The sequence below is a fragment of the Hypomesus nipponensis genome, chromosome 21, assembly GCF_054491055.1.
Source record: "Hypomesus nipponensis isolate SF chromosome 21, ASM5449105v1, whole genome shotgun sequence".
NCBI classification, from domain to species: domain Eukaryota; kingdom Metazoa; phylum Chordata; class Actinopteri; order Osmeriformes; family Osmeridae; genus Hypomesus; species Hypomesus nipponensis.
The window spans coordinates 6,229,321-6,254,554 of record NC_140381.1 but is presented as its reverse complement, the minus strand read 5'-3'; the positions used below and the strand labels follow the sequence as shown (position 1 = coordinate 6,254,554).

Genomic DNA, 25,234 nt, shown 5'->3' with positions numbered 1-25,234 from the left:
CATGCTTCTCGCCATATGGATCTTGATCAATTAGGGCTGTGCGTGTTGTCTGGCAACGCACCCAGACAAACATCATATTTACCAGTCCGTTTAATGAATTCTCTCAGTGAAAATGTTAGCACGTCGGCCAGTGTGTTTGCTCTCTTCCTCCGGCCCTGTCGCACGTCGACACACAGCAGGATTTATGAGGTTATTGGAAATCCACGAGGTCCAGGAGACCTGTATAAAAATGTTGTTTCGTAGAGACTCAGATTAATGTTCACCATCACATTAACAGAGACTATCCCCTCAGATTAATGTTCACCATCACATTAACAGAGACTATCCCCTCAGATTAATGTTCACCATCACATTAACAGAGACTATCCCCTCAGATTAATGTTCACCATCACATTAACAGAGACTATCCCCTCAGATTAATGTTCACCATCACATTAACAGAGACTATCCCCTCAGATTAATGTTCACCATCACATTAACAGAGACTATCCCCTCAGATTAATGTTCACCATCACATTAAGAGGCAAGGCCAGACTCCTGATCTACAGGCTCTAGGTTTTTTGTCGTTAAATAATACATGTTGTTGTTATCTCCCTGTCGGGAAGGTGTGTGAGTCATCCAGGTGATGTGGCGGCTCAGAGGGTGTTTGCTCTGACGGACTGACACTGTGTGATTATGTCACCCAGTCCAGTCCAGCCCAGCACGGTAGCTCAGGTTGTCCCCTGATCTGGGTCTCTGTATCGGCCTGTTCCCCTGATCTGGGTCTCTGTATCGGCCTGTTCCCCCTGATCTGGGTCTCTGTATCGGCCTGTTCCCCCCCCCTGATCTGGGTCTCTGTATCGGCCTGTTCCCCCTGATCTGGGTCTCTGTATCGGCCTGTTCCCCCCCCTGATCTGGGTCTCTGTATCGGCCTGTTCCCCTGATCTGGGTCTCTGTATCGGCCTGTTCCCCCTGATCTGGGTCTCTGTATCGGCCTGTTCCCCCCCCCCCCCCCCCCGCCCGCCCCCCTCCCAGACCTAAACAAGCTCAAACCCTAACCCAACCCACTTTTATTTTTCATAATTTATACTTCCCACATCCGGCCCAAAACACTCCTTTTTTGAAGTTCAAGTTTATTGTCAGATGCACATTAAGAGTCATTGGGATTTTGTGGCAGTGAAAGGCTTGACTTTCGACCACAATCCTGACTGGTCTTAGCCTGACGTTGTCATACTCATAAGTCTAGTCAGAATATAAGTCTGATAACTCTCCGTTGGGCTGTGACTATGGGGCGGGTTTCAACCGTTCTCGTAAAACAAATGCCTCTTTGCTCAATTGGATAGACCTACAACCAATCAGAGCAACGTAATATGTTGTTTGTTGAAAACAAATTCAACCCAAGCGCTCTTTCGTGACGATGTTGATTACGTTACTGTTGATCATCTGGCCATCATCGTATAAAGCCCGCCCTGGCAATTTCATTGGTCCTACCAGCTCCTGGTCTTTGTTTGTCACCAATACGAGCCCCTCCAGACCCAACTTCCCGACCCAATTTTTTTGTGGGCGGGGCTAAATTGGGCTGGCAGCCAGGCTAGACTAGTCTGTGTTTCCAAGGTAAATGACAGGTTGCTGCCAGTGGGGAATGAATGCACACGTCTGGATGCAGGAGAGGGATGAGGGGGAATCAATGGGGAGCGCATCTGGTCGCTGTCAAGCCTAAATGCCACTTAAGTCCAATGATGAGTAAAACAGAAAAAACTCTATTCCCCAATACATCTCCATTACAAATGGGTATCAAAATCTTTTATTAATTGCCTCACATTTGATGCCGGTGGAAACAAATAATTTATTTTTGCCGTGATGGTAATCACCTTGGCGCCCTCGCTTGTGTGTGTGTGTGTGTGTGTGTGTGTGTGTGTATATGTATGTATGGGGAAGCATTTACACAGTGCTGCTTAGCGACCCTGCTCTGATTAGAGGCTCAGTGAGATGTGTATGAGAGGGTTTTCACATCTGCATGCTGCAGCATGAACGCCATTCTGGGGAGGAAGAAATGCGGGCGAATGTTCTGCCTACAAATGTTTTGGGTCATGTGATCATGCTTTGGAAGTAGCCTACCTTATGGGCCTTCATGCAAAACTATGACACCAGTTTGTGAGACTGTGCTGGGTCAACTGTCCCGCTGTGTGTGTGTGTGTGTGTGTGTGTGTGTGTGTGTGTGTGTGTGTGTGTGTGTGTGTGTGTGTGTGTGTGTGAGAGTGTGTGAGATATCATCCGCAAATGTTTCTCTTCTTGTGGGTCTCCCCAGCACACTGACCTTTTCACTAGCCCGAGGGAGAAGGCAGAGCTCCTTAATTACCTTCATAACGATACACACACAGAGACACACACAGAGACACACACAGAGACACACACAGAGACACACACAGAGACACACACAGAGACACACACAGAGACACACACAGAGACACACACAGAGACACACACAGAGACACACACAGAGACACACACAGAGACACACACAGAGACACACACAGAGACACACACAGAGACACACACAGAGACACACACAGAGACACACACAGAGACACACACAGAGACACACACAGAGACACACACAGAGACACACACAGAGACACACACACACACCTTCCAAAGGCCACAAAAGAGCAGGGCACTCGCCTGCTGAGTCTGTATGCATTGTGTTACCGTGGTGTTATTTGTCTGACATGGGAATAAGACCACACCAGTGCCCTATGCCATGGTACTGTTGTATTGACATAGCCATAGAAAGGCCCATAGTGCTCCCACATGATATAAGCAACACTGCAGCGGTTGTGCATCCTAGGATTGTGAGACAGTCGCACCTCCTTCAACGCCAAACTCATCTATACAGGAGGTGACAAGTCACCAGTCAATACAGGGTGGCTGAATAGGTGGCATAAGTGTGTAAAACACACACACACATGTACTGTATATGCACACTGACACACGCTCACACGCGCAGACATGACTCATAGCCCCATCGCTCCTATTGACCCGTGCATACGTAGCTGACCCCTGCTCAAAGCAGCCGAGCAGGACATTGGATTGGCCAGGAAGTGAAGTCACGTACCTCACAGGGACACTGTAATACAGAGGTCATTGATTGGTCTGTCTGTCACCTGCTGTCTCTGAGTCTATTGGGTGACACGTGAGCAGACAGGGACCGGGGTGTCAGTGACTCAAGATTGCAGTGTGTGTGTGTGTGTTGGTGTGGATCTGTTGCATCAGTGTGTGTTGATGTGGATACTGTGCGAACTCTACCTTGCTAGCCTCTTGCTTTCACTCCGTCTCTCCATTTCTCTCTCTTTTGTCTCCATCACTCCCCCTTCTCTACAGCCCACTAATATGTTCATTACCGAAGCTTAAAACATGTAGCTAAGAAGCTAAGTATCTGGCCTATCATGCCAGCCAACTAGACATAAACCTGCCAACAGACCAGCCAATGAATCTGCCCAGCCATGCCAGAGGGCGAGGCCACAAATGCTTGTTTGTTTGACCACTGACTCACTAATGAAATGATTGATTGAATAGTCGGGAGGTTGACCATGATTTGTATCTGACCTTCTCTCCCTCTACCTCTCCCTCTCCCTCTCCGTCTTGCCTCTCCGTCTCCGTCTCCGTTCCCGTCTCCGTCTCTGTCTCTGTCTTTCTCTCTTCCCCCCCTCCCTCTCTCCCCCTCTCTCTCTCTCCAGATGAAGACAGTGAGCGTAGCCCTGGTGTTGTGTCTCAATGTAGGAGTCGACCCACCTGACGTGGTCAAGACTTCCCCCTGTGCCAGGCTGGAGTGCTGGATAGGTAAGACCACACACACACACACACACAATCACAGACCCCCCAGGCGAAATCAAGCGGAAACATGAAAGGCCTTCCATACGACAGCAGCAGAGGACTCGACACAGACGCGCCGCGTTCCTCTGGGCCCGCGCCTCAGAAGATCTTTTTTGTGACGGGGAGTTTTGGAAAGCGAGAAACAAAGAAACTGAACTAGAGAAGGACTTCTTTTCCCCAGTGCAGGTTGAGGACAGCTGACTGACAGATGCGCAGAGTTTATTCTGGGGCAAGGGGAACAACCTGAAATGCTCTCCACACTAATGCCTTATCTAGACTACTGCAGTAAGACACAGCCACTCCAAGCAGAGCAAACATATGATGCTCATACTACCTGCTTCCCAGACTACATCCATAGTTCCAGCAAGCTTCATTGACAACTAGATCCAAGCCTCGACAGGAACTGTGGCGTCATGATGACGTCCGCCATCGCGAGGTTCCGTTCGTCGTGGTTTTTCGCCAAACGCCGTATGGCCTTCCTTAAGAGGTGTGCCCCACATCTCAGCACACTCAGACAGGACGTGATCAGCAACACATCCGCTAGCCTTGTGGGGGAGAACTTCAGTCAATAACTCCCCCCCTCATTGGCCACGCCAAAATCTTGATACCTCGCAATTCCCCCACTCCACCCTGGTCCCTTATAGCAGTGGTTCCCAACCCTGGTCCTCAGGGACCCCCTGCCCTGCACGTTTTAGATGTTTCCCTGCTCCAACACGCCTGATTCAAATGAGTGAGTCGTTTTCGAGCTTTGCAGAAGCCTGCTAACGACCATTCATTTGAATCAGGTGTGTTAGAGTAGGGAAACAGCTAAAACATGCAGGACAGGGGGTCCCTGAGGACCAGGGTTGGGAACCACTGCCTTATAGAATCTATATGTGCTGTTATTTATGCCATTGATTTCCTCTCCGGCCAGTCTTTGTGTGCTGTGTTATTATTTGATTAGATTAGAGGAACTGCACTGGTGTAAAGAAATAGCCGTGCGAGATTGATACCGAGGCTCCGCATTGAGTTATGTAGTTTCATAACGCCGGTATTGGGTTAGCTCGCGTGTGGTATATTTGTTATATTCCAATGGACAAACTGCTTGTGACTGTAAAACTAAAGACTGAGGGTGATGGAGTTTACGGGGCCTCTCAATGTGTTTTTTTTATTTATTTATTGGGTGAAGAATAACATCTGGTGAATGCAGCCTTTTCTTGGTTCTACTTTTGAACACAAACTGTACATCGTGACTGTATTTTGTGCGGTTAAATGTGTGTTGGGTTATATATATAAGTGTTTTATATATGTTTTTGTATCTGTTTTCTTCACTACTCAGGGCCAAGTTGAAGCTGTGGTGTTTACATGTCAATTGTCCTTTTGTGGTGTTCACAGTATCTTTGTTTTGCTGTTGTGGTGTTCACAGTATCTTCGTTTTGCTGTTGTGGTGTTCACAGTATTTTTGTTTTGCTGTTGTGGTGTTCACAGTATCTTCGTTTTGCTGTTGTGGTGTTCACAGTATCTTCGTTTTGCTGTTGTGGTGTTCACAGTATCTTTGTTTTGCTGTTGTGGTGTTCACAGTATCTTTGTTTTGCTGTTGTGGTGTTCACAGTATCTTTGTTTTGCTGTTGTGGTGTTCACAGTATCTTTGTTTTGCTGTTGTGGTGTTCACAGTATCTTTGTTTTGCTGTTGTGGTGTTCACAGTATCTTTGTTTTGCTGTTGTGGTGTTCACAGTATCTTTGTTTTGCTGTTGTGGTGTTCACAGTATCTTTGTTTTGCTGTTGTGGTGTTCACAGTATCTTTGTTCCGACCCCCAGATCCTCTGTCCATGAGCCCACAGAAGGCCTTGGAGACTATCGGGGGAAACCTGCAGAAGCAGTACGAGAACTGGCAGCCCAGGGTGAGTGGGTTCATATCAAGCTGCCTCCTCCTCCCTTTCTCTTTTGCTCACTCTCTCTCCCTCTCTGTCTCTCTCTCTCTCTGTCTCTCTCTCTCTCTCTCCCTCTCTGTCTCTCCCTCTCAGTCACTCTCTCCCTCTCTGTCTCTCTCTTTTAGTCTCTATCCCTCTCTGTCTGTCTCTCTTTTGGTCTCTCTCCTGCTCATGTTTCCATTTCTGTCTCTCTCTCTCTCTCTCTCTCTCTCTCTCTCTCTCTCTCTCTCTCTCTCTCTCTCTCTCTCTCTCTCTCTCTCTCTCTCTCTCTCTCTCTCTCTCTCTCTCTCTCTCTCTCTCTCTCTCTCTCTCTCTCTCTCTCTCTCTCTCTCTCTCTCTCTCTCTCTCTCTCTCTCTCTCTCTCTCTCTCTCTCTCTCTCTCTCTCTCTCTCTCTCTCTCTCTCTCTCTCTCTCTCTCTCTCTCTCTCTCTCTCTCTCTCTCTCTCTCTCTCCTAATATCAAGCTATCCTCTCCCCCTCTTTTGCACTCTGTTTGATTATCTTACTCCCTCAAGTGCTCGCATTTCTCTTACTGTCTCTTGCTCTCGCTCTCTCGTACACATTAAAGTCTTGCACACTATTTGTGTGTGTGTGTGTACTGCATTTATGTACTATAGAGGCTCCCAGCCTTATGTCTCTTATACAGGCACTGTCACTCAAATATGCATCCCATCATCCTGTCCTGCCTGCCCAAGGATTCCATCTCCTATTTCTGTCTCGTCACTCACACACACACTCTCTCTCACACACACACAAACACACAGTCTATTGTTCTCTCTCTCTCATACACACACACACTCTCTCTTGCATACACACACACACACTCTCTCATTCTCTCGCTCGCTCTCTCTCATACACACACAGGCCACAAGTGTGGGAGTAGTGTTTTGGAATATACAGAATAGTTGTAAAATAGTGTAATAGTGTTTTGCTCTCATTACTTTATGTTATTGCAAACATGAAAGTTTTGCTGCACCCTTAGTGGTTATATGCTGTATGTAGGCGTGCACGTGGTTATAGGTTTGTGTCTTCATGTGTAGTTGACAACTGTGTCTGAATGTTATCAACCAGCCAAGGCCAGAAGACTGTTCGAGCTTTCCTTCCCTGGCTGTGCTGTGCCTCTCCTTCTGCTGTGCCTCTCCTTCTGCTGTGCCTCTCCTTCTGCTGTGCCTCTCCTTCTGCTGTGCCTCTCCTTCTGCTGTGCCTCTCCTTCTGCTGTGTCTCTCCTTCTGCTGTGCCTCTCCTTCTGCTCTGCCTCTCCTTCTGCTCTGCCTCTCCTTCTGCTGTGCCTCTCCTTCTGCTGTGTCTCTCCTTCTGCTGTGCCTCTCCTTCTGCTCTGCCTCTCCTTCTGCTGTGCCTCTCCTTCTGCTGTGCCTCTCCTTCTGCTGTGCCTCTCCTTCTGCTGTGCCTCTCCTTCTGCTGTGTCTCTCCTTCTGCTGTGTCTCTCCTTCTGCTGTGCCTCCCCTTCTGCTGTGCCTCTCCTTCTGCTGTGCCTCTCCTTCTGCTGTGCCTCTCCTTCTGCTGTGCCTCTCCTTCTGCTGTGCCTCTCCTTCTGCTGTGTCTCTCCTTCTGCTGTGTCTCCCCTTCTGCTCTGCCTCTCCTTCTGCTCTGCCTCTCCTTCTGCTCTGCCTCCCCTTCTGCTGTGCCTCTCCTTCTGCTCTGCCTCCCCTTCTGCTGTGCCTCTCCTTCTTCTGGGTCTCCAGTCTCCAGGCTGCTGCAGGAGCGCGCGCGCGTGTGTGTGTGTGTGGGGGGGGGGGGGACGGAGTGGGAGACGAATGAGAGATGGAAGGGGAGAGACAGGAGGAAAAAGAGGGAAAGGAAGTCGGCTGTAGGTCAGAACATTCTGAGAAGCAGAGATGAAGCCGATGAGATGAGTGAAAAGAAATATGGAGAAAGCCTGATGGGGAGGGAGAGAGAGAGAGAGAGAGAGAGAGAGAGGGACAGAGAGACGAAGGGGAGAGAGAGAGAGCGGTCCAGCTGGAGGAGTGTGGGCTGGCTGCCCCATCGGTCAGCAGCAGATGCAGTGTTGGTAAGAGGAGGAGGAGGAGAGAAGGTGTGGGAGCCTGGATGCTTTTATTCTTTCCCTCTCAGCCCTCGGGCCATGCCCACTGCTAGGACACAGACCAAAGCTTGTGTTCTCCTCCTCCACTCATCTAAGACACACTCGCCCTGGTCCCTCACCTAAACCCTGGCTGAGATGCACCAATACGCTTTCCATTGGTTTTCACCCAATCACACCTTTTCTTTCTTTTTTTTCTTTCTTCACAGACAAGTGTCCTCAGAGTTGGCAGTATCCATCTGCTGTTTTCCTTGTCTCCCTGTCTCTCTTTCTTCTCTTTCTCTCTCTGTTTGCCCTCCCACTCCCTTACATTGACGCTCCCGAAGGCAAGCAATGTACTGGCTACTGCTGCCCACTCACTAACTTGTTCTCCATGGCTTCGTATCTCCCAGTTCATCTTTCTCTGTCCGTCTGTCAAGTCTTTCCAACCAGAGTTTTCTGACTTTCAGTCTGGTCCTTACATACTTATGATACACTCTCTGACACGTCTGTCCTGTTATTTCATAGTTCTGTTTTTGGGCACTGTCAGTTATTTGGTTTTCATTAGATGCTAGTTTACCCCAGCAGGCTAAAGCATGTAGGATATTTAACTGCCCTTGGTTATCATTTGGGTTCATTATTGCTTTTTTTTTGCCCTGTGTGTACAATTAAGCAATGCGAAGCTTCAAATGAGGGAGCTAATTTGGCGCACATAGCTACATTGTGTTACACACCACTATAACGGATGGGTATCCAGCTCCCTTGAGTGTTATCGTTAGCGTAACGAATGGGATTGTGCTCACAGGAATCCCATTCAATTTAGTCATTATGGTCCCTTGGTTATAGCTTTAGCTCAGCCTAGCTTAGCGTAATGTGGCATGCTATTACAAGAGGTTTATAAAGGGTTTAGTGTTAGCTTAGCCTAGTGTTACACCCATGTTCCATTGATGAGGAACAGTGTTTAGTCTCGCTACCCACAGCTCATTGACGAATGACAAGTGTAGTCTTTAGCCTAGCCTGGCTAGCGTTGCGTAGCTAGTTACGAGCTCATCGATGGACAGTCTTTATCCTAGCCTAGTGTAGCATGCTACCTGTACGTCACTCAGAGATCACAACTCAAGTGGTCATATTGTCATAGCTGAATACACAGCTATGACGATAATAAATGTAGGCCAACAAAGTTTGACAGTGAGACCACAAAAAATGGGCTTTTGGAGGAACTTGTGAGGTGTGAACCATATTTTATTAACTTATTAAATTAACAGATCCATAACTTATTACTTTAAATTAAACAAATGCTTTGACACTCAAAAAGGTATATTGCGAAAAAATATATATAGTGCAGGAGACTTGCAAAGGATCTTCCATGAACATCATGAACATGATAACATCAGAGGACCAGAAACAGTAGTGTGCAGTATTGGAGCATATCAAGCCTACTTCCTTTTATAAGTGTTCTTCTTATTACCCTGGGGGGGGGTATCTGGAATTGCTTGCCAAGCAGCTCCAGATACTCTCCCCTATAGACCCGCCCTCCTCTGACTCTGATTTGCCATGACCCTGAAACAAACGGATCAAACCAACGATGGCGGCGAGTATTACCCAATCAGGGGTAGAATAGGACAAATCACAGAATGCGGGTGGGATGGTTTGCATGGGATGCTGGGTTGAAGACAACTCTGAAAATAAGGGACAAAACCCGTTCCGTATTGATTCAAAACGGGACACGCTATTTTATTCTCAAATACGGGACGATTCAGTATTTTAAGGCAGTGGTTCCCAACCCTGGTCCTCAGGGACCCCCTGTCCTGCATGTTTTAGATGTTTCCCTGCTCCAACACACCTGATTCAAAATGAATGGTCGTTAACAGTTTTCTGCAGCGCTGGATAACGACCCATTCATAACCACTGTATTAAGGGACGGGTGGCAACCCTACTCACAGATGAAGAGCCTAAGTGAAAGCGACACCAGAGCGCAGGCAGCAGCGCTGTGTGCTGGTTGAGGCCCTTGCCAAGGAACAGTCTTATCTCGTCATGCTCTGTTGCCGAGGCCCACATGGACTTGAATGGGCAATTTTAGTCACTACATATTGAAGAGAAGTGCGTGTGTGCGTCTTGGAATTGATAGCTGCTGGGGTAGAATTCTACAGCAACGTCATCGAAGATGCAGCTCTTGTCTTTATAAAAGGCCTTGGTTGGTATTACAGACCTTCAGGCTTATTTCAAGCACCAACATCTACTAATGACTGAATGAGAGAAACAGGGAGTGCTGCATGCTTAGACAACACCATTGTGGCGGCATCTTTATCACGCCGTCGTGTTAAGAGTCCAGTGGAGGCTACAACCTGACAGCCGACACAGCCTTGTCCGTATCTGAGTGTCAAGTAGATTTTGAAAACAGGCGGATCCGTCTGCGCGAACGTGTATTACATAAGCTTATCGCCAGGGTATGCAGAGTTGTTTGGTACGCTACCTCCCTCTTATACCTCCCTCTTATCTCCGCTGTCGAGTCTCGTTCTATTTATCCGTCTTATCTATTCTGTCTGAAACAACCTTCAGTTTTTCCTCAGATGTCTTGATTGATTTCTTTTTTTATGTAGCAACCAGCACCAAGGCTCTCTGGCTCCCCGCTGTTGGAATGCTACTCCACAGATAGGAATCCCTTGTGAGACTGGCCTCTGGCCTTTTTCATCAATCCATGATTGTTGCCTCCTGCCATTTTGTCTCGCTATTCGTTCTCCCCATCGACATTGTCCTCTCTCTCGCTAGTATTCTCTTTAATGCCCTGTCTCACTTTCTTCTTTTGTAGTTTTGTTTTCTTTCTCTCCTCTAGGAGGGTTGAATCTGTGTTTTGAGTTGTGGGCTCACACTCCCCCTTCTCTCCTAGTTAGGTTAAAAGCCCCTCTTTAGGAAGTGGAGCAGCGTGTCAGAATGTCATTATGTTTTCTACAGCCCCCTGGCAAAGATGGCTGGCTGCCTGCCTGCGACATGGCTTTTACACTCTTCCGTTAACGCAAGTTACCTGGTCTCCTGTGTGTCTCTCTCCCCCATTTTCTCCGCCAATCTATCTTTCCCACATATTTCGATCTCTCTCTCTCTCTCTCTCTCTCTCTCTCTCTCTCTCTCTCTCTCTCTCTCTCTCTCTCTCTCTCTCTCTCTCTCTCTCTCTCTCTCTCTCTCTCTCTCTCTCTCTCTCTCTCTCTCTCTCTCTCTCTCTCTCTCTCTCTCTCTCTCTCTCTCTCTCTCTCTCTCTCTCTCTCTCTCTCTCTCTCTCTCCCCCCTCCCTCCTTGGTCTTTCTCTCGGCCTCCTATCGTTCATTTTCCCGCCATCTCTCTTCCTTTTTGTCTTCTCTCTTGCTGTCTGTCCCCTCCGCTCTCCTTGTATTCCTCTTTATCTCCTATCTCTCCTATTCCCCTCTGCCCCTCCTATCGCTCCTATCACACTGCCCTTTATCTGTCCCACCCCTCTCTCTCTCTCTCTCCTCTCCTCTCCTCTCCTCGTCTCCTCTCCTCTCCTCTCCTCTCCTCTCCTCTCCTCTCCTCTCCTCTCCTCCTGCCTTGCTGCTGTGCTGTGCTGTGAGAATCCCTGCTGTCCACACTAACCCTCCCTCTGCATTATTTATCAGACCGCGGCAGCTCAAACACTCGCCTCTGATTGGCTTCAAGACCCGCTCTTATTGCCCTAGCAATGTTGAGATCAGATCACAGCAGGAGCGAGGCAGAGAGAGAGAGGGAGAGAGGGGCAGTAACATGCTTGTGAAATGCGGTAGTGTGGGATTGTCATGAATCGGTCTAGGACCTGTGTTTCATGTAACCTCTCTGTCTGTCTCTCTCTCTGTCTCTCTCTCTCTCTCTCTCTCTCGCTCTCTCTCGCTCTCGCTCGCTCTCGCTCTCGCTCTCTCTCGCTCGCTCTCGCTCTCGCTCTCGCTCTCTCCCCCCTCCATCCATCCTCTTCATGTCTATATGTTCAGTCCCAGCAAGTTGGAGTACTAGGACTGCCGAATGAGGAGTGGGCTGGCCTGTGATTTTGAGGGGAGGTTAGCGTCAGGGTGGATGAGTTGGCCCCTCCATTCTCTTTCCCACATTCAATTCAATTTACTTTATTGATCCCGAAAGAAATTCACATAACCATCCCAGGTCATTCTTCGTTGATGATTATTTTGGGACCTGGGTGAGGATTCCAGGGGCCCTTTAAAGACTAAAGGAACTCTTAATTTGAACCCATGTTAAAGTGATATCCAATGTTTCGCCAATGGATGGATGGGGGGGGGGGGGGGTGGGTTATGGCGGTGATGGTCTGGAGTGGGAAAGGCTCCAGAGATCCTAGAGTGTGCATTAGCACACAGGAAGACGTACAACGTCTGCTGCCCATCCGTCTGACTGACTGGGAGATCCATAAACGCTGTGCTCGCTCGCGAGGCTGTAGGTCAAGGCGGCGCTGTGCCCGAGGGACGCGAGACGGCTCTGGGTATCGATCAGCCCCCTCTGCACCCCCCCCCCCCCCGTCACCTCGTAAATATCCTCCTTGAAGACTGCCCCCGCCGACTCGCCGAGCGCTAATCTGACCGGCGAGAGAAACAGATGAGGGGGAAGATTAGGAAACCGGATGTGATGGTTTGACGCCAGGTGTGGACGAGGCCACGAGGTGCGCCGCAAATGATAGTGTTGATGTTGCTAGATGCTGTTATAAAAGTATGGACTACTGTGAGGGGCTCCACTGCAATACTCTTCTATTCAGGGAGTCGGATGGCTGAGCGGTTAGGGAATCGGGCTATTAATCAGAAGCTTGCCGGTTTGATTCCCGGCCGTGCCAAATGATTTGTCCTTGGGCTAGGCACTTCACCCTACTTGCCTCGGGGGGGGAATGTCCCTGTACTTACTGTAAGTCGCTCTGGATAAGAGAGCGTCTGCTAAATGACTACATGTAAATGTATAGTTTTTATTCACTGTAGCCTCTGTAGAAAGGAGAGGAAGAGAGACCACATAGATTGTTCTGCGCACACTGCATATTCCAAATTCCTGTGACAGCCATTAGACTAGATTGGGACAAAAAACGGGATGACTGTTCTCTCGACGGCGACAGGTGTGTGTGGCCGTTTTGCATGCTCGCGAGAAGCGAAGGCGACATATTAGATTGCGGAGCGGCCCAGAGGGACTGCCGTGAGAGCGAGAGTGGACCTCGTCTCAGCTGCCCGGGCGAGGGAGAGTGCCGTGTCGCGCGGGCCACAAGTCGCTCTGACTGACTGCTCGTTGGGTGTCACGAAGGTGACGGCAGAGAGCCAGCGCGGCGACAGGGCGCATTATGACGGCGGCGGTGGTGGACAGGCCCCGTCGGAGATTGATGTAGCAGCGCCGCGGCAAACATGACTGAGGGGTGTGGAGGAGCGTACATCTGTCCGCGTGGGTGTATCTCCTCCTCCCCGTGTGTGTGTGTGTGTGTGTGTGTGGTGAATAGCTCGTGTGTCCCGCTGTTCTCTCGCCCACCGTGACTCATCTCTCAGCTGCTGCTCCCGTCACGTTACTGTGTCAGCGATGCTCAGGGACAAATGTCCAGTATGGGAGCAAGGCTGCGTGTGTGTGTGTGTCTGTTTGTGCATACACGGGGACTTGTGTGTGTGTGTGTGTGTGCGCGTGCAATCTTCTGTGTTGGAATTGTGTGTGTGTGTGCGTGTGTGCGCGTGTTTTTGGTCCAAATTGGTTTGCGAGAGGTGCGTGGGTGTGCTTTTTGTGTAGCCGAGTGTGCATGAGATTTCCTTGTGCACGTGCCCGCATTGGGGAGCATTGGGTTTAAAGAGGCGTGTGTGTTTGTGTGTGCGCACGCACAAGATGTGTGTGTGTGCGCGCTGGCACCGGCTGCTGGACCCCAGCCACAGAGGAAAACGGAGCAGGAAGACAAGATATGATGCAGGAAGACAATATATGATGCAGGAAGACAGGATATGATGCAGGAAGACAGGATATGAGTCAAGGGACAGGGAGTAATGCTCCACCTCCTGTTGGAGCCAGAGGCCCAGCAGCTATATGAGCGAGGCGGCCGCTGAGACCGGCCCCTGCGCTCGAGTCCAAACCTTTTGGAAAGTTTCACCGTTGCCATGACTGTGTGGGTGCTTGTGTACGCACTCTGGTTCCAGCCTAGAGCTTCCGTCCTGCTGCGTTATCCCGTTGGCCCGGTGCATTCACGCGCGCTTGTGTTCCAGCCTCGAGTGACAGTGTTGAAAACATGATCCTGTTGGTCTAGAGCCATCTGCGTGCAGGCTGTAATCACCTCTTCGCTCTCAGCTCTGTAAACATCTGAGTGTTCATGTACAGGGTGCCAGGGTACAAGTGTGTGTGTGTATTAGTGTTGATCTTGGTTGTACGCCCTCTGAGCTCTCGACCTTTGACGCACCGACACATGTAAGGACTTGTACGGTTTGACCTCTTTAGTCTAATCCCATTTTAGCCCAAGAAAGTAGATTAACTTCTACTGTAATAGCGTCTGTTCCTCTCTCTCCCACTCTCCCTCCCTCCCCCTATCTTTCTCCCTCCTTCCCTCCTTCTGTCCCTCCCTCCGTCTCTCGTTGTCTCTCTCTTTCACACACACACACACGCACGCACACACAAACACTCTTAACTTAAATAGTAAAGCTGCGTAGTAGTGACCAATCTGTTCCGTCTGGGTTCTAAATCTGACCATCACTGTAGACGGTCCACGACCTTTGGTCCGTGACTTATGGTCCATGCCTCCAATTAGCAGGAGAAAGTCGGTATCTGTCAGATGTAATGCTCTGCTTGAGGAGCCGATAAGGCTCGACGACAGCTGACAACTCTTACTAATCCAAATGATTTTCATAATGCCCGCATAGAAAAGCTTTAAACGCTGCTCTGACGTGTGGTCTGTCGACCAATCAGGTTATCTCACTCAGCCTTCTTGTCTCCTCTGTTGAAAGCTTGCAGAGTGTTTTCCCCTGGAGTCGTGGTTTCTTTGAACAAGCAGTTCTTTATGCTGCATCGCCACAAAGCCAGATTAAATACGTCTGTAGAAACCCCTCTACTATACATTTTCCCTTTGTGATACCAGTCTCCGCCATTTGTATGAGTCAGACAGAAACCGCCTTCCGGAATGTATCTTCTAAGGATGACAGAAGAGTTGTTTTAACATAGCACATTATCGACAACTGGTAAAAGAAAGTTTATCCCTACATGGATGTTTGGTCTGCTCTTTGAGTTCTCTCTCAACTTGTTGAGGTGTTTATGCCGCCGCCGGCTCCTCATCAGTCGCCATTGAGACGGCGCCATGACATTCGGCGTTCCTTTGGTGTGCGAGGTCACGAAGCCACATGATCCACCTGCGCCTCAAACCCAGGACCAACGCCGCGGCGGCCGCCTTCGGTTGTGGTGGTCTTCGTGTTCCGAAGCGTGCGCAGTTGTGCATGCGTCAACATGGGCGAATGTTCTTTGACGGTGGTTCGATCGACAATGACGTTAGGTGCATTTACTGGAACTGTGATCAAAGAGTATTCTTTGTTGTGATGGAAGGTGGAAGCTATTGGAAGCGTCACAATGGAGATGATGGAGGAACCAGGTCTGCGTAGATTTCAGAACGCCCAAGGTCTCCTTCTGAGGCAGCGCAATTTTATCTTCAGCACTCTTTCTCTTCGAACCCCTACCTTCGAACCAGAGGACCTCCAACCCCCCCCCCCCCCCTCTCTCTCTCTCTCTCTCTCTCTCTCTCAGCCAATCATGGGGGCTCCGTCGTGCTGAGCGATCATCACCACCCCCTCCCCCTCCTTAGTGGGCTGCTGTCTCCCTGGTTTCCTCTGCATCCGTCTGAAGGGTCCATATCTCAGTCGGCAGCTTCAGTATGTGGTCGTCTTTCAAGTCCTTTTTCCCCTCCGTTCCCTTTGAAGACGCTCCGGCGGCGTCGCACTCATCTGCGGCCTTTCTTTACCTGGAGAGAGAGAGAGAGAAAAAAAAACTGGCTTAAAAGGTTCGGGAGACGGGATATGAAACGGATGTCACGTCGAACGGACGGACTACATCATGTATTCTATAACTCCTGAGTTTGTTTTTTTTTCTTTCCGAGTTTGCCTTTCGGTTCCACAAAAGTTCCCCGTCAGGACTGTGAGGCTCAAAGCCTTGGCACTCCGCCTCCGTTGGCTGACACGAGGGTTTTCTCTTATTGGACATTTTGTCGGTCGGTCCCAGGACTGTTAAGAGATTCTATAAATAAGCACCCAGAGCGGTAGATGTGATGATGCCGGCTGTATCGACGTGAGCTGGACCCTGGCAGTGGAGACTAGCTGATGTCAGGCACAGTGGTTCTGGCCCCTGCCTGTCTTTCTCAAACCTCCTTAGAGCATCCATCCATTCATCCCTTCCTCTCTCACTCTCGCTCGCTCTCTCTCTCTCGTGCTCTCTCTCACTCTCGCTCGCTCTTTTTCATTTTCCCTCGCGGCCTGTCCCCTAAGAGTAGCGTGGCTGCACAATCCTGCGAGACGGTCTATTACGCTGACTAACGAGTGTGTGTGTGTGGGTGCGCAGGTGTGTGTGTTTGACCCAAGGTCCTTACCTCCTGCTCTATGTCACTGGCTCCTCCAAGATGCTATTTTCGCTTGTTATGCACCGATTGCACGATAATCCCCGCAGTCTGATTGGTCCGTTCTATACCTCTATTCCTGATGGAGGCAGCTAGTCTCTTATCCAACATTGCAGCTTGGACAGAATCAACCAGACAATTCCCCATCAATGATTTTGCCTACTCGGAAGCATAGAATCCCCTGGAAGATTCACTTGGAGGTAGACCTTCCAAACCAAACGTTGAACCACTGTGGACTTGTACAATGCACATGACAATCCCCTGCCCCATATCATAAGTCACAACTGAGACTCTTCAGCTGTGGAAATGTCGACATGTATGTCAGGTCTCTGTCATGAAGCACCCCGAAAAAAACCTCCCAAGTTTCCCTCACAAGGAGGAATAAGACAAGGGAGCAGAAATGAGTGAGGTCAGACATAAAACAAACAGAACCGCTGATGTAAATAGGCTCACTGCTTCCTCAGTTGACCTGTACGTCTGAAAGAGTCACACGGAGGTTAAACGTATGTGACAGTGTGTGCCGGTGTCTCTGTGGCAACACCTTTGGGGAACTGGGAGAGAGATTGTTTGTGTGTGTGTGAGTGAGAGACGGAGGGTTGTGTGTGTGTGAGAGAGACGGAGAGACGGAGGTGTGTGTGTTCGTGTGTGTGAGAGAAAGAGAAAGAGGGAGGTGCGTGTGTGTGTGTGTGTGTGCAAGAGGGAGGTGTGTGTGAGTGAGAGAGAGAGGGAAGTGTGTGAGAGAGGGAGGTGTGTGTGTGAGAGAGGCAGGTGTGTGTGTGTGTGAGAGGGAGGTGTGTGTGTGTGTGAGAGGGAGGTGTGTGTGTGTTGGAGGGTTAGTTATCAGGGCTGCCGTTGCTCTGTCCTCCGTTGCAGCCCCACCATGGTCTTGTCTCCACTGTTCAGCACACAGCCGGCTTTAATTAAAACAGGAGGCTTGATTCGATCTCAACCACTGTGCAGGAAACCCCCCACCGTGTGGAGAAAGTGTGTGTGACCGACTGGTCAGAAGAGGGTTCAGGGGGTGTGTGTGATCTTATCGTAAAGGCCCGCTCATGTGCACACTCGTTCACGCGCACTTTTTGATGGACACACGCACTCACCCCCACCCCCACACACACACTCTGTTTAGAATGCAGTTTCAGTCTTCCTCTTTCCTTGTGTGCCTGCCGGCCCGACTGTCTGGGCCTCGCCTGGTGGTGCTCTCTCAGGAGACAGGAGGGTGGTGGTGGGGGAAACACAGAGAGAGAAGCACAGGAGAGAGAGAGAGAGGTAAAGAGGAGGCAGAGAGAGAGAGAGAGAGAGAGAGAGAGAGAGAGAGAGAGAGAGAGAGAGAGAGAGAGAGAGAGAGAGAGAGAGAGAGAGAGAGAGAGAGAGAGAGAGAGAGAGAGAGAGAGAGAGAGAGAGAGAGAGAGAGAGAGAGAGAGAGAGAGAGAGAGAGAGAGAGAGAGAGAGAGAGAGAGAGAGAGAGAGAGAGAGAGAGAGAGAGAGAGAGAGAGAGAGAGAGAGAGAGAGAGAGAGAGAGAGACGGGAGAGAGAGAGAGAGACGGGAGAGAGAGAGAGAGACGGGAGAGAGAGAGAGAGACGGGAGAGAGAGAGAGAGAGAGAATGGAGAGACGGGAGAGAGAGGTAAGGAGGAGGCGGAGAGAGGGGAGAGAGAGAGGGAGAGAGGGAGAGAGAGAGGGAGAGAGGGGAGAGAGAGAGGGGAGAGAGAGAGGGAGAGAGGGAGAGAGAGAGGGAGAGAGAGAGGGGAGAGAGGGGAGAGAGAGAGGGAGAGAGGGAGAGAGAGAGGGAGAGAGGGAGAGAGAGAGGGAGAGAGGGGAGAGAGAGAGGGGAGAGAGAGGTAAGGAGGAGGCAGAGAGAGGGGAGAGGGGTAAGGAGGAGGAGGGGAGAGAAAGGCAAGGAGGTGGCATGGAGCGCAAGAGCGAGAGAGGTAAGGCGGAGGCAAAGAGAGGGGAGAGGGGTAAGGAGGAGGAGGGGAGAGAGAGGCAAGGAGGCGGCATGGAGCGCAAGAGCGAGAGAGTTAAGGAGGAGGCAGGGAGAGAGAGGTAAGGAGGAGGCAGATAGAGGGGAGAGGGGTGAGGGGTAAGGAGGAGGAGGGTAGAGAGAGGTAAAGAGGAGGCAGGGAGCACAAGAGTGAGAGAGGTAAGGATGAGGCAGAGAGAGAGAGAGAAGTGAAGAGAGAGATGGAGATCAAGCAGCAGGCTACAGGGGAAGTCGTTCATCATGGCCTCGTCCTCCATGACTGAAGCCAGCCTAATGAAGACAGATGGAGGCAGCCTCTGTTTAGCAGAGGACGCTGCACCTGCCTCTATATTAAGCCCCGTTTACCCAGTTAGTACTCCGGCGTCATACTCGCGGTGACAGATGACGGCAAACGTTTAGTCCATCCAGGCAAAGCCTACCAATTAGCCTGCTTGTTTAGCGCGCCCAGTCTATCTGACCCCCCCCCCCCCCCCCCCTCTCTCGTGCTCATTTTCGGCCCACTCCAGCCCCTCGTACGCGTCGGGAGGGCGGAGACCACCAGGGGCTCGCTTAAGTGGAACAGCTTGAAGCAGTGGCGGTTGTAAATAGGAATCAGTCCGGAACCGACTCACCCGGGTAAAAGCGGGAGGGAGTGGGAATTCTCGTTCGATGTCGGCTGGTCTGCCGTCCGTCCCAGCCAGTGCCGAGAGTGACCCTCATTATCGTGCATCTCCATGCGAGGTATCCGTATTCGGCTGGGTTTAATTAGGAATGAAATCTAAGCCATTAGACTCTGTCGCGTTCCGCTCTCAGGATTACTCAGTCAGACAGTGAGGATTTGGAATGACAATGACCCGTTAATGACACGCCGGAGACTGACAGGGAGTTTTGTCAGTCAGCGCACAGGTGTGTGCTCCTGTTCCCCCATCCGCCGTGGGACAGAAGTAGGCGTTTGAAACGTGATCTTCCCTCCCTCCCTTCCTTCCTATCCTCCGCTTCCCCTGCCTGGTGTCCTTTTTGGGGGTTTGTCACCCTATATGCTGCAACCCCCTTTAGCCCTCCTCCTCTTCTTTCCTCCTCGCTTCATCCTCCCATCCTAATGGTTCCACTGGCCCTCCTTGAGGAAGCTGTGGTTTGTAGAGGATAATTGTTTTTCCTTTTCCTCCACTCTCACCCCGGCCCTCTCTTCGTTTACCAGTGCTCCACCCTTCTCCACCTCATCCCTCTCAACTCTCTCCTTCCCCCCTCCCCTGTCTGTTTGACCTCTTTAACTGCATGTTAATACCCTTTCATCTCTCTAATATACGTCTTTTTCATATAGCCTGTAACACCTTTACAGTAGCAACCCATATGAATAACTGATCTGCTAGCATAGAATCAAACCTTGCTGCTTGGCTTTTGAAAAAGAACCCCCCCGCTAGCTTGTAACGTTTACCTTGCATGTGAAGGTCCTCATGAGGTCTGTGATACACTGTTAGCACGCCTTGAGGTTTCTTCTAAATATAGATCATTTTTTCTTCCTTCCCAGATCTCGGAGAATCTCTATTTGATTATGCCATATGTGGTGCTCTGGGAATGTGATTAGACTTAATGTGAATGTGAATCAAGGCTCTCGCTCTCTGTCTCTGTCTCTCTCTCTGTCTCTGTCTCTCTCTCTGTCTCTGTCTCTCTCTCTCTCTGTCTCTCTCTCTCTCTCTCCCTGCACCTGTTCTGTATCAATGGTCAGAGATCCATTTACACAATCCATAAAAAATAAACCCCGAGCATATTCCTGATCTACTGCATTCGGAAATACTAGCTATTTTTAACGGGCTTGTTTTCATTTGACGTGTGTTCCTGGAATGGGGGGTGGAGGTGAGGGGGGTGGAGGTAAGGGGGGTGAGTGAGGGGGGTGGGTGAGGAGGGTGGGGGTGCTTATTGTTTACCAGTGACCATGAGGGGTGTGGGAGGAGGAATGTGTTTAGTTGGAGGGAGTGCGCCGCGCACACGCATACACGCACACACGCGCCCACACACACACACACACACACGTAATTTTCATTTCCATACGTTCTCAATCCCATCCATAGGAGCCATGCCCGGAGGGTTTCAGCAGTAATAACACACCCCGATGTTTGGGATCGTTCATCACAACAAAAGAGGCTCACCTGGCACACACACACACACACACGTTAATCACATGGCGCTACACAACAATCAGGGGATCCATTGAAGCCCTCGCTGACCCACAGTATTTCACATGGCCTTGCTGATGGCTGCACAGCGCTCATGGGACCGCGCAGGAATCTTAGATTGTCACGGCAGTGTGTAAACACACACTTGCTCACTGGCGTCGAGGTGGCGAGAGGGTGCATTCGGGGAATTCTGTCACATTGTGCATGAAAGGAATGGTGGAGTGTCTCGTGTTGACTGTAATATGGAGTGTGTGTGTGTGTGCGTGTGCGTGTGCGCGTGTGTGCGCGCGCGCGTGTGTCAAGGCTAGCAGACGTTTGCCCTTGTCGAGATCCCCAAACGAAACAATGGCTCACTAAAGACTCCCACTTCACCTGAACCTACTTCAATAAAATATGATGTATTTAGACTCTTCACCCTGTCCTCTTACACCATAGGCCTAGAGCCTCTGACACGGACAGGACACACAGACAGGAGTCACAGACAGGAGTCACAGACAGGAGTCACAGACAGGAGTCACAGACAGAGAGACACAGACAGGAGACACAGACAGGAGACACAGACAGGAGTCACAGACAGGAGACACAGACAGGAGACACAGACAGGAGTCACAGACAGGAGTCACAGACAGGAGTCACAGACAGAGAGACACAGACAGAGAGACACAGACAGAGAGACACAGACAGAGAGACACAGACAGAGAGACACAGACAGGAGACATGACGCTCTCCCCATGTAGAGGGATGGGAGCCTGGAGCTACCATGCTGCTGGAGGTCTGGATATGGTGTTCATGACAACTTCCTTGGGCTGTTAGGGAATCGTGGGCTCTCATTCAGATTTACCTCTCTCTCTCTCTCTCTCTCTCTCTCTCTCTCTCTCTCTCTCTCTCTCTCTCTCTGTCTCTCTCTCTTTCTCTGTCTCTTTCTCTTTCTCTGTCTCTCTCTCTCTCTCTCTCTCTTTCTCTGTCTCTTTCTCTGTCTCTCTCTCTCTCTCTCTCTCTCTCTCTCTCTCTCTCTCTCTCTCTCTCTCTCTCTCTCTACGTATATGAGAGATGCAGGTGGATCCAGTTGTATTGATCAAGATGTAAACATGTCTCCCTGCCCTCCTGGAGATCTCTGTGTTATTCTAAGACCCTCCTGCAGTCAATACACAATGTGAAATTAGGTTGGCGTGCTGGGTTAGCTAGAAACCTTAGTCTACTCCAAACCTCCACTGGGATTGGGCTAATGCGTCACTCCCCATCAAGCTGGGTCTTCACCACACATCCGCTGTACTCCTCAAATGACCTCCCAGCCCATAGAGACAGAGACTCTGTGTTTGTGTGTGTGTTGTGCTGAGGACAGGATTACTGACTATTTATGAATGGAGGTGGATCCATTACACTCTCAGATTACTGTGTGTGTGTGTCTGTATGTGTGTCCCTGCTGACCCCATCCCCTACTTGTCCCACTGCTCCACATTCACAAATTGACACTGAAATCACACTCCTACCCTTCATTACCTTTAAACCCCCCTGGGTTTAGGCTGTACTGTATAGGACCAGGTGCTGTTAGCAGCTGGAGAGGTCACCAGAGCGGGGCTCACCAGAGCGGGGCTCACCAGAGCGGGGCTCACCAGAGCGGGGCTCACCAGAGCGGGGCTCACCAGAGCGGGGCTCACCAGAGCCGGGCTCACCAGAGCCGGGCTCACCAGAGCCGGGCTCACCAGAGCCGGGCTCACCAGAGCAGGGCAGCTCCAGTAGCCTTGGTCATAGTTCTGGCTGTGTTTACCCTACCCAGCCAGGCTGTGTACAGTGGAGTTTTATGTGGGGCTTGTGGCACTGCCTCAGGTCCCCCGGGCCCCCTTCCAGAATCCCCCCCCCCAGGCTGTTACTCACCAGGTTTTCTCTCCTTAGCTCATTCTGACCTCTGACTCCATAGATATATTTCCAACCCTCCTCCTCCTCCTCGCTGTGGAGAAAGGCACAGGCAGCAAGAGTAAATCAGCAGATTTACACAGCCCACACTCTGCCCTCCGAAACACACACACACACACACACACACACACACACACACTGCACTACATGGTTAGACACACACATACACACTCTGCACTACGTGGTTGGAAACACACACACACACACACTGCACTACATGGTTGGATACACATGTACACATCCAAGACCAAATTAGACGGGTGAACACACACACACTGCTCTACATGGATGGACACACACCTACGTACTGCACACAACCTCCACACTACATAACCCGGGACCCACGTGTGCACACGTTATTTACACACACACGCGCACACACACATGCACGTTATTTATACACACCCTATTCACTTGAGCTTGCTGCTGTACACTTTCGCCATGACCCATCCAACCTAGTGGGCACGCCATAGCTACCCCTCACACTGGGCTACTGCACGTGCTCGTTAGTGTGTACCCACTCCTGGACACACTGTGTGTGTGTGTGTGTGTGTGTGTCTAAACTAGAGAGCCATGTGGATTGCATTGCCCAGTGAAGCCCAGTGTTTGCTCACTGGAGGACTAGAGTTCAGAGGGATGAAATGATTCTGTGTGTGGTGCCAGGAGACCTGTTATTTCTCCACTTCTGTCTCAGGGAACTGACACTCACACACACACACTCACTCACACAAACACTTCACTTCCAAACTGTTTTGTGGGGGGAGGGGGAGGGGGAGGGGGAGGGAGGGGGTGAGTGAGTGAGTGAGTGAGTGAGTGAGTGAGAAAGGGGGAGAGAAAGAGAGAGACAGAGAAAGACAGAGAGAGACAGACAGAGAGAGAGGGGGAGAGAGAGAGAGAGGGGGGAGAGAGAGAAAGGGGGGAGAGAGAGAGAAAGGGGGAGAAAGGCAAGAGTAGGAGCTAAAGAAAGAGGAGGGAGGATTTAATGAAGAAGGGAGGAAGTGAAAGAGCATGGGTAAAGAAGTGGGAGCTGGTAGAAAAGGATGTGATGAAGAAAAAGGATGGCGAGGGGTTTCTGTGGTTCATGGTGAGGAGAGAGAGGGTCATGCATCTCTCTCTCTCTCTGTCCTCTTTCTCTCTCTCCATCTCTTTTCCTCTCCCTCCCTCCCTCCCTCCCTCCCTCTGTCTGTCCTCTTTCTCTCTCTGGGTCTCGGCTCAGATCAAAGCTCAGTGTCAGCAGGTCACAGTGGAGCCCAGAGGGCCCCAGGCCACATGTCCGGGGGACGTGGCAGCGAGCTGATTGGCTCGTGAAACGGCGGTTGTGTTTTTCAACCAGCGATATATTCCGAACCGTGTACGCGTGTCAGTGTGTGTGTGTGTTTGTGTTCGTGTGCTTGTTTGATGAGTCAGCACTTCTGTCTGAGGCATTTATGAAGATGCGTACACACACACACACAATTAGACCCTCTGCCAATTACATAACCCCGTCACTGAGTCAGAGGAAGCAGCACATTGTCCTGCCTCCTGTACCCCCCCCCCCCCCCCACCGCTCCTCCTCCTCTCTTTCTTGTTCCTCCTCCTTCTCCTCTCTCTTTGTTCAACACTGTGTCAGCACCCACCTGTTCCTCTCATGCCGCCCACACTCAGGAACAGGACAGCTCTCACTCCCCGTGTTTTGCTTTGAAAATCAAGATATGAGCGCGGCCTTGTTGGTGGGGGTGTGTGTGTGTGTTGGGGTGGTGTGGGTGTGTGTGTGTTGGGGTGGTGTGTGTGTGTGTGTTGGGGTGGTGTGTGTGTGTGTGTGTTGGGGTGGTGTGTGTGTGTGTGTGTGTTGGGGTAGTGTGTGTGTGTGTGTTGGGGTGGTGTGTGTGTGTGTGTTGGGGTGGTGTGTGTGTGTGTGTTGGGGTGGTGTGTGTGTGTGTTGGGGTGGTGTGTGTGTGTTGGGGTGGTGTGTGTGTGTTGGGGTGGTGTGTGTGTGTGTGTGTTGGGGTGGTGTGTGTGTGTGTGTTGGGGTGGTGTGTGTGTGTGTGTGTTGGGGTGGTGTGTGTGTGTTGGGGTGGTGTGTGTGTGTGTCTTGGGGTGGTGTGTGTGGGTGTGTGGGCGGATGAAAGGCTGTCAGAGGAAGCGTGGGTGAAGTGACCTCCTCTCCACCGTGGTGCCGCTCTACGGGGGGTGTGTGTGTGTGTGTGTGGGGGGGGGGGGTAGGGGGGGGGCGGAGGTGACGTGTCAGTCTGCTCCTCAGCCGTCCCCTCATCTGGATCCTTCCGTGTGTATGTGTGTGTGTCTCAGTGTAATATGACTTGTTTAATCATGGCAGCATTAATTGCTGGTCTGTATCCCAGCCTCATCACACAGAGGCCTGTGGACAAGGGATGCAGGGTTCGAGCTGTAATAATGTCTCTGTGTGTGTGTGTGTGTGTGTGGGCGAGGTGCCCGCGGGGGGGGGGAGGAGTGTGTGTTTTAGTTATCTGACCTCCACCCTGACTCCACAGCATGACACACACACACTCATTCACACTCACGCACACTTCAGGTCTAAGTGGTCAGGTGTGTGTGTGTCAAACAGTGGTCTCTTCAGTCTCCTGTAGGGTGAATCAAATCAAATCAAATTTATTTGTATAGCCCTTTTTACACGCAAGCATGTCACAGAGGGCTTCACATATGCCCATAGAACTGCCCTTCAACCAACCTAAAGCCCTCAAGGAAGACAAGGAAAAACTCCCAGAAAAACTCCCAACGGGAGAAAAAATGGAAGAAACCTTTGGAGGAGCAATTCTGAGAGGGATCCGCTCCTCCAGAGACAGTTGGT

The 25,234-nt window shown here is 50.6% G+C and overlaps 1 protein-coding gene across 5 annotated transcripts in view; it reads left to right on the top strand.

Moving 5' to 3' along the window:
* The window catches only part of rptor (regulatory associated protein of MTOR, complex 1), a 101,291-nt gene that overhangs the window by 6,000 nt on the left and 70,057 nt on the right, over positions 1 to 25,234 (top strand). For all 5 annotated transcript variants that reach the window (XM_084685706.1, XM_084685709.1, XM_084685708.1 and 2 more), the window contains exons 3-4: positions 3,717 to 3,819; positions 5,651 to 5,733. In XM_084685706.1, coding sequence (XP_084541832.1) covers positions 3,717 to 3,819; positions 5,651 to 5,733 — 186 coding nt within the window. The remainder of the gene's footprint in view (positions 1 to 3,716; positions 3,820 to 5,650; positions 5,734 to 25,234) is intronic.